The sequence below is a fragment of the Egretta garzetta genome, unplaced genomic scaffold (assembly GCF_000687185.1).
Source record: "Egretta garzetta isolate BGI_Z169 unplaced genomic scaffold, ASM68718v1 scaffold135, whole genome shotgun sequence".
NCBI classification, from domain to species: Eukaryota; Metazoa; Chordata; class Aves; order Pelecaniformes; family Ardeidae; genus Egretta; species Egretta garzetta.
Window position 1 is genome coordinate 1323085 of NW_009259594.1, and position 9492 is coordinate 1332576.

General features: G+C 47.2%; 1 protein-coding gene across 11 annotated transcripts in view; it reads left to right on the forward strand.

Moving 5' to 3' along the window:
• Positions 1–7476, forward strand: part of BTRC (beta-transducin repeat containing E3 ubiquitin protein ligase) — a 130219-nt gene extending 122743 nt beyond the window's left edge. For 10 of the 11 annotated variants that reach the window (XM_035893664.1, XM_035893668.1, XM_035893669.1 and 7 more), the window contains 2 exons: positions 389–582; positions 1602–7476. In XM_035893664.1, coding sequence (XP_035749557.1) covers positions 389–550 — 162 coding nt within the window. In that variant the 3' untranslated portion in view covers positions 551–582; positions 1602–7476. The remainder of the gene's footprint in view (positions 1–388; positions 583–1601) is intronic. The other variant, XM_035893665.1, reaches the window with a different exon arrangement.
• Positions 7477–9492: the final 2016 nt, after the last annotated feature.

Consider the following 9492-nt stretch of genomic DNA (forward strand, 5'->3'; position numbering starts at 1 on the left):
CTGCATCAGGGAATACTATGATTTTGGAAAAGAGTTTCACCACAGAACAAGGAAGACAGTGCTTCTATTAGCCTCGCCAGACTGAATTGTGTGGTGGAGGGAGCTTGGTTTGTTCTGCACAGTGCGTGTCCAATATTGGGATTTAAGGAGTAATGGGATAACTATACTGTAAACTTCCTGTGAGCCAAGTACTCAGATATGGCAAACCCTTTTCACTGAAAGAGGGCTTAATTTACTATATGTGGTGGTGATGCACAGTGTGTCGTGTGGGGTTTACCAAGAAATGAATGTAACAGTAGAATCCCAGCCCAAGTTCATCTTCCCTGCTCCATCCCAGGTGCCAGCAAGTTTGTGAAGTAACATGGCTGTCTCTCTCACTTGCATTTAGGAGCATTCTGGAAGAGTCTTTCGACTTCAATTTGATGAGTTCCAGATCGTCAGCAGCTCACATGATGACACCATCCTCATCTGGGATTTTCTAAATGACCCAGCTGCCCAGGCAGAATCCACTCGTTCCCCGTCCAGAACATACACCTACATCTCAAGATAAATAACACTACACTGTACCTCACACTCGCACAGGTAAAAAAAAAAAAAAAAAAAAAAAAAATAAAAGGCTCAAAGGTGACACTGGATGTAATGTGAGCATGCTGCTTGAATAACTAGCTGGGTCTATCAGTATTTCTCATCCTGGTTGGACAGTAATTACGGTGTCCTGTAAAAGGACAGGAATGTTTTTGATGCCTTAGAACAGGGACTTTATTTTAGGATTTGTGGCATGTGGTGCCTGAGTTCTCCTGAAGAACTCCTGCTCCTCTGTCCGTCATCATCAATAATTAAATCAGCTATCACTGCTGTCCAGAAGGAAGAGGGTTTCTGCAGACCGAGCAGAGCAGCTGCTACCTAACAAGGGGATGCAGATGGCCTGAGCCTGGGCAGTTGTCACCAGGCAAGAAGATTTTGCCAAGAAGCGTCAGCTTTATTCCCTCCCTCCGAAGTGGTGACCATTCTTCTCACTCTGCAGCAAGCCGATTCAAGAGAACAGTTTGGCTAGGGGAGGAGACACTGAGGCACAAGCCCAGGCAAATTAAATCAGGATGCATCAATGTAAAAAATCGTTTACTGACAGGGCCTAGCCCTCGTTCTCTCTAGCACGGCATGGGTGTTAAATTGTTCATGTCAGAGCCTGGCTGGTTTGCTCATCACCTTACCCTTTTCCCTTGGCCAACACAGTGTGGGGAAGACATAATGTTTCATATATTTGGGTCAGTTGTAGAGTGGATTTCATGTATATGAGTGGGGTGGGACGGCATGATTGCCCACTTTGGTGGGTATGTGCACCATTACTGTTAGTGGCTTGAGAAAAATGGCAGAAAAGCTGACAGGCTTCTGCAGGAGGGTGTCCACTATGACATTTTCCCATGAAAATGCTCTACATCCTATATCCTGTTCGATTGGTAAATATACAGTGATGCTCCAGAGCTGTCAGATCAGCCATTTTGATTTTCTCAAACACTTTGGTCAATCAGATGTTCTTTTAAATCATTAAAAGGTTTAGTACGAATGGGGTTTGTTTGGTTTGTTCTGTTTTTTGTTCCCAGGACTCATTTAAGCTGCAGTATTTAAATTATCTGCCAATGCCAGGACAAAAGAACTATCCACGTAACCAATACTTGCTGAAGAGAGAGGCTCTCAGACTTGTTTCTGGAACAAAGTTGGCATGCGGTTGATCTCAGACAGGGTCTACTCAGCGTGGCTGACTGCTAAAGTGCTGCTATATCAGAAGATGACTTTTATCTTTCATGAACAGTTAACATTTTTAAACCTTCCCATCCCTTTCCTCCCTTGTCGCCCTCTTCCTGTTCACTCCTCTTCCCTTTTCCCTGTTTGATTCCCCTCCAAACCCAGCCACAGATGTCCTATGAATATATTTAAGATGTTGCCAGAATGTTGTTGCTTTGCTGTTAAGCAGAAGACTTATAGCCACAGTGCATCCTGCTGAGAGAGTCACTTCAGGGTGGGTGGGAGGATGGGTGGGAAGGAGGCTGCTACTCTCAGACTGAAATCAATATCCATTGCTAGGCCTTTGAAAAAGCATTCAGCTCTGAAGAGCAACAGAAACACTTATAACAGCCAGACCAGCTCCCCCCCGCGCCCCCCCGCCCCCAAGTTCCCTGCGGCTTTTGGCTGTTCTGACTGCAGACCTATTTTTTGTGGAGAGAGGACCCTTGAAATTTGACTATTATGAGCCAAATCCATCTCTTTCCTCTCCTGCCTGCTCTGCTAACCCTTTGGAAACTGGATGTGTATTGTAGTCTCCCTTAACATCTGCTTGGCTGGGGAATGCTAGTCAATGAAAAGTTAAACTCTCTTCTGCCAAAGTCCCAAGCATGATGGACTGGGGCTGAGATCCCGTCCACCCCCACCCCGGGTGAAGTGTTGGCCCAAGGCAGTATTTCACTAGCAAAGGGATCGTCTGTACCATCTTCCTCCTGCTGTTCTCCCTGAAGACAGTGTGTTGCTGATGGCTTACGAATCATTCTGTAAATTGGAGGAATTTTGTGGCTGGGGTGAGGAGGAAAGCTGGACATTGCTCCTTTCTTTCTGTTCCTTCTCCCCTCAGAGAGGCTGCAGCTGGGTGCTGGAAGAGGGAGCTGCTAAAAACCTTGCGGAGCTCTCAAGATCGAGCCACCGTGGAGTGGAGACACTACACAAACACTCTGGCCGTGACAATTAAGATTTTGCTGACATGAGCACCAGTGGGGTAAAATGAGTATGGCCGTGAGTACAGTCAGTCCAGTTAGCAGTGGCTCCAGGCCAGTTCTGCAGCGTCTCTGGGGCTGGCCTTGCTAGAAAGCCTTCAGAGGGAGAGCCTTTGGTGTGCTTCTCTAACCTACGTGCATGCCGCATTGCGGTTTAGGGACACAGGCTGATTAGTCCCTTTGCTGATAGCTGAGCTGGATCTTTGCTTTCTAGCTGAGGCTTTTGCAAATTGCCATTGTTTAGAAGATAAAAATAGCCCTGAAAAGGGACATGAGATTGCGTGTCTCTGAACTAGACAGAGAGGTCTGGGGGAAAGCAGCTATTTTTACAGAACTGGAAGGAATTGCAGCAGGCCTGCATTTGGGTCAGGAAAGGCTGTGCAAAGCAGTCCCTGGCCATTCCAGGTTTGGGCCCAAATCTTCCACTGTAGGTCTTGAATAACCCCCACTGCCTTAGTGGGGAGTTGCTCCAAACCCACAGTAGGAAATTGGGCCCTTTGTCTCTGGGCTGGAGGGGTTTCAAACAGGCTTTGTTATAACCCTGTAAACTTGGAACTTGGCAGATGGGAAATTTTTTTAAGCTATTCTCATCAACTTCACTTTGCTGGGGAAGCAGTTGCATTGTTTCTTAATTGCTTGGGATGCGCTTTTTCCACCAATGAAATTTTGCAAGGAGCTGGGCCAAGAGTCCCCAAAGAGCAGTCCAGAGGGCTTAAATCATTTTGGTGACAGCTAAGACAGACAAGGAGGCGGTGGAATCATGGAGGAAGGGAAAGCTGGTGCTTGGGGAGTACCTAGTGCAGTTCCTAAAGCATGTGGGCAGCAGTGTTGAGCAGTCAGCTCCCTGTATTTTCATTGAGCCTAGAGACTACATTGGTTCCAAAGAGTGTCTCAGCATGTGGTGACACTCCTGTTTTCTGTTTGAGGTATTATTGTTAAAGAGTCAAACAGTTTAACAGCTCAACTCTGTTCAGGTAACACTGGCAGTCTGACTTATCTCTGCGAGTCATAAAAGTTCTGAGTCACAATGGTAAGTTTGTCTACAACTAATTTTGGCACTGCCTTTAACTCTAGGAAGGCTATTTTGGATTTCAGGCAGCTCTACATATCAGGCGTACTGCAGTCCCAAAGCCAAAGTGGCAAGGGAGCAGAGAGAATCAAAGTTTACATCCCAAACTTTGCTGAGTTGAAGTTCTGAGTCTTAGTCTTCATGTTATTTGAATGCTGATCTTCTAAGTTCAGTTATTACAAGGTCTGCAGCATGGTTGCTTATCAGCAGCAGTTTATATGACCTTGGCTGCAGATTTAATAGTTATTTTCCTCAGTTTGGTCATCCTCTGCCTTTTACATTTAGGTTATTGTAGAAAACAATGATCTGCTACTCCAGCCTCTGAAGGCTGCAGAACTTCCTAATATTTTAATTGTATCTTTGGGGGCAATACCTGCAAGGATGCCTTTTATTTTGCTAGTTGGCAGAATTTTGGGAGAACCGGAAGACTGGCTGGCCAAACGCAGAGACAACTCCATTGCAGATTGTCCTTGGTTATCATAGCCCTGCTGCTCCATGCTGCTATTCTGTAGCTTCTAAGCACTGTTGGGTCTTCAAGTGGTACCGTAGTTTAAACTCTGCTGTATAGAGCTGTTTAAGGTACAGTTAGTGAGCAACAGCTGAAATCCATTTTTGGCACGCAGTTAAGAACGATGTCTTACCCTCAAGAAGGGGACGGTGTCTGGGTACTTCATGCAGAACCGCAGAAGGGCGAGAATTCCTACCCCACTCCCCGAGTTGTACAAATTTTCTGATAGCGAAGAAGGAAACTGAAGTTAACTGATCTAACTTGAACTTGAAATTGCCACAGCCTGACATTCGGTGGTGTTTATTGTGCACCCAGGGAGGAGAAATCTGGTAAGTAGATCTCCCAATGTCAGAAGAAAGTGGCTTTTTCAAACTTCCCCCCCCTTAGGGTATGTATGTGTGTGTGAGTGTGCAAGAGTGCATGTGAGAAAGAGGTTTTGGCATGAACTGGATGGATAATCCCTCAGCCAGCTTGGAGTAATTGCAGAGTTTATAATGAAAAGAACTAGAACGTGCCTGCTGAAAGGAGATAAAAAAGGGCTGGAAGTGTCTGTGGGCTTTAAGTGTTGCACATCGCTTTGAAATGAAATGAAATACCTCTGCTGCGTAGAGATCAGCACTTCTCCCACGAGTAGGAAGCTCACGCTAGCCTTCCCCCTTGGACTATGGGATGGAAAGTACTGGAGGTGTGGGACATTCAGAGCAGGACAATCCGTTACGGCCACACCGTCTCCTGCTTGTGACTCCTTTGCAATAGGGCACAGAGTTTTGCTGCAAATATTTCTCATCCTCAGAGGAATACAGCTTGCTTTAAAATATGCAAATAGAAAATGGCATGAAGGAATTTGCAGTGAGAAAACTTCTGCGGCTGTCTCCTCTGGAGCAGCTCCCTCTGCTCCCCGTTAACGTTCAGGGACAGACACATCCGCTGTTGGAACGGAAGGATTCAGGTGACAAAGTTGAGAAGTCTATGACCATCGGAAACATCGAAATGCTTTACACTTCTTTCTAAACTGGAAGCTGACTTGGACCACCATGCTCTACCTACCCGCCACCTGCTCCTGCTCCAAAGGATCCTTTTTTCTTAATTTTTTTTTTTGAACACTGAAAAAGCTGGAGAGTACCATGTGCATTTCTCCACTCCCAGGTACTAGTTTCCTGCCCCTGCCACGTGTTCCTTTCTCAGCCTGAGCAGAGCTCCAGGCTTGGTTCTGAGTGTTTTGGCATCCCGGCTCCAATGGGAAGCACATCTCCAGGTTGGGCCCTTTGCCTAACTCTGTTAGCTTCCTTTAACAGCGTTGTAGATCTGCCTTTTGTGGCTGATGATTTCTAAATTTGCCGGGGGGGGATTATTTGTGTTTGATAAATCACAAATACTAGCAGCTTTTCTTAGCTGGAGAAGCGGACGAGAAGGAGCAGCCAGCCTTCCTACCGCAGGGTTGCTCTTAATTATGGGAGGAAGAGGAGGAGGCGACCCAAGTGGTTGAAAGCTAGGAGGGGGTGCAGGGATGGAAATGGATCTCTACAGAAGTGGGGACAACGCTGAAAGTAGACGTCTTGGCTTGTGTAGTTGACTCAGAAGAGTGGAGGTTTTCTGTGAGAACATCAAAAGTCATCAGGAGGTAATCAAGTAAGGCCTCTGACTGTTCAACTTGTCAGTCGATGCCCCTTTTAGGTTGTGCTGGGGGCATGAGGAGAAAGGGATGGTCTAAACTACACTTGCCAAGAGAAGAACGAACTTCCAGGGTCTCCAAGTGGCATGCATGATGCATCTGACATGCTGAGCCTTGCCCTACTGTTGTTCCCCCGAAGCAATAAGCAGCAGCTTCCCAGAAGGAGGAGGGAACAGCAAGCGACCCAGATGTCCCCAGAGGAGGTCTCCATATGAAATCCCTCCATCCTCCTGCCGGCAAATCCCTACTGGATTGATTGGCATGAGGGGCCCACAGTCTTTCTATCCCCACTTTTAAGTCAGAGACTCACAGAAGCAGCAGGTCCCTTGGGTGCGTTCCTCCTCCACAACCCCAGCAGCGGGCTGAGAGGAACGGCTGCCTGCCGAGGCCGAGCATTTGGCTTCCCCTCCTTTCCCCCCCTCACCCCAATTTTTTTTTTAAATGAGGTGTAGCCAAATTACTGGCAAATTCCCAAAGTGTCTCTCCCAGGGTGAGCCTTGGCATGCTGCCAGAATAAATCGTCCTTTGTCTTGTCAGAAAACTCTTCCTGTGACTTTGTGCTTGTTCCCAAAGACCGCTGGGCTTCCACGTTTGTTGTCCCGCAGATATCCCGTGGGAGTTGGCAACACGGGTTAATAATCCTTGGTGATGTTAAGCTGATACTCTCAAATCAGAGGGATGCTGATGCACCACAAGCCCTTTCGATATGGTAGCCAACTCCTAAATAGGTCCCTTTTTTTAATAGCCTATCACCCTAAACAATACCCTGATCTCTGCTCAAGCAGGAGCCAAGTGCAGCTGTGGCCAGAAGAGCAGTGTGAAATACCAGAGCAGCTCTGCCCGTACCTGTATGATGAATAGCAATGTGTTGCCTTTACAGGCAAAGCGGTTTTTAATCTGCTGGCTCTCAAGCACTGGTTTACGTCTGAGCAAAGCTCCGTGTGCAGGCGGAGGGCAGGCCAGCCTGTCCCAGGCTGTTTGCAGTGGCTTTCTCAAGGAGCAAGCTGTGAGAATATTTTGGCAATTCAATGTAAAAATCTGGAGCTGCGTTTGAGCGTAAAACTTTGCTTTCAGCTGCTTTATCTTTATCATGCGAGGCGTTGCAGGGCTCAGCCTAGCCACAGTTTTAGCATGGCAGAAAAATAACGCGAACCTCAGCAAAGTGTAACAGATCCCGTTTCTCCCGGTCGTTTCACATCGCCACATTTAGGAGAGCCGCATGCCTGCCGGGCCAGCCTGTGCTGCACCGCTCCTGCCTGCTCGGGCCGAGGGGGGGTGGAAGTGGGAGAGGTGAGAAAAGAACATGGTTTCTCCAGAGTTTTCTGTTTGTTACTCTGCTATATTTGTTATCTGGATTCTTAAGTAACGAGTGCTTTGAATTTTGTGATTATGTTACGGTGATGTGTAGTTAATGTACTAATGTTCACTTGAGCTAGGATCATGGTAACAGTGTGGTTTGTTTTTTTCTTTGTTTTTTTTTTTTTTAACTGTTCAGAAAATAACTTAAATACAAAGATTAAGCTGTGAATCTCTCCTGTTTTCCTTTTGGGGTGAAGGACACTGTCAAAATACCAAGCCTGTATCTTCCTCAAGCCCCGTGTATGTGAGTCGCGCTTCTGCTACGCGTGCCCCGTACGTGGCGCTTGCAGCGCCAGCACCTGGAAGCGCTGCGGCCGTGAGGCGGATGGCTTTGCCCCAACGCCTGGGTAGGTGCAACTTCACAGGACACGTGGGGTCCGGGGTAGCCGGGCCCACCTCAGAGCTGCCCCTCGTTGATGAATGCAGCATAAAAGACTGCTCTGGCAGTCGGAAAAAAACACTTATTCCTAAAACCACAGCATACTTTTTAATTAACAAACTCTCCATTCATAGCTGATGGCCTCTGGCTGGGACAAATGAGTCCGCCCTGTAAGCCAGAGAATGGATGCGACTGACACAGAAGAGCTGGAGCCATCCTGCCCATTAAAAAAGTGGCGGGGAGAAGCTATAAAGACTTTTGTGTTTTTCTGGGTACTGTTGCAAGATCCTGGTAGGAGAAGCACAAATTTGTTTTATAAGCTAATCAGAATCCTGCTGTTCAATAATGAGTGAGTAATTGACATATCGCAGCACCACCACGCAGCTCCATGGCTGGGGATGCTGTCACGCTTACAGCTCGCCCGAATTTTAACGCAAGCACCCTTGCCCTCAGAATACCTTTCTCTTAAAAATGCTCCTCGGTAGCAGCTTTGGATCTTTCCATTTTACTTAACAGCCCCTTTTAAAACAAAGGCCACCGCAGTTTTAAGATCCTGACTCCTGGGGTGGTCAGAAAACAAACAAACCCCGCGCTCCCGCCGTCTTTCTCCCTGCTGGCTCCATTCTTGGGAGCCAGCGGGGGACTGGAGATTGCGAAGGCTCCTGCTTTTCTGAAGCGCTGGGAGCAGGAATCCTGTCACTTCCAATCCCGGTCTCTCCTTGTGACAGGGTTCCCAGCAGCCGCATGCTTTGTTTGGCAAGGGTTTGGGGTTTTTTTATATATTTTTTTTCATTGCTCTTTCCTCCCATCGGATAATAGATTCGGAAGAGGATTTGCAGTGACAGGCTTCATCCATCGTTTCGGATCGGTCTGTAACGCAGGATGCAGCTTGAATTAAACAACCTGTGACTGCCAGCACACACAAATGGGCCCCCTTACCTTTCATACTCGCAGTCCTGGGTCTCTGCGCGTCCCCAGGCACCACACATACTACCCGGCCCCACGTGAAACGGGGTCTCCTCGGGGGTTATTTCTAGTTATTTCCTTAGCCTGTCCTTCCCCTTCTCCTTGATGTTTAGAGACCAGGGTCAGAGTGTTTATTCCAGGTTTCTAGGGCTGGGGCAGTGCTGTGCTGCAGGGCATGGGCTGGAAAACTTCTCCCAAGAATTCTGGCATCGCATCCAAAAACTCAAGTACTAAAGACAGTCTTTGAGAAAGAAAAGCAATCTCAATTGTAAATTTCCACTGGAAAAGAATGAACACCAGACAGCTTATCTTAAATAGATTCAGTGGTTAATTACCCTTTCTGTTTAAAAATGTGTGCCTTATTTCCACTTCAAATGAAGGAGGAAAGTGATGTTTACTATAGCTTCAAATTAAGAGCATTCGATCAACCTACAGCTTTAAAATGAAATCTGCTGGGGTTTTTTTTGTTTATGTTATATATACACTTTCAAGAGTACAGTAGGCTAGTTTTTGGAAAAGGGGTAAGTGGCCAGTTTAGACCTGCTAGGCTAGAATTAACATAATTCTTCCAAAAAAAATGTTTAGGATTAATTCAGCGGTTGGATGGTGCTGCATTGGTTTGAAGGGGGGTGGGATGGCAAGCTCTTAGCGGAGGAGGCAGTGTGGCCAGGGAAACAAAAGCCCTGAGCAGACAGACATGCTGTCCCACTGTCCTGGCAGCCCCTGGGGTTTGGGCTGGCCCCGGCTGCGTCCTGGCCCTGGCGGCATCCTGGCCTC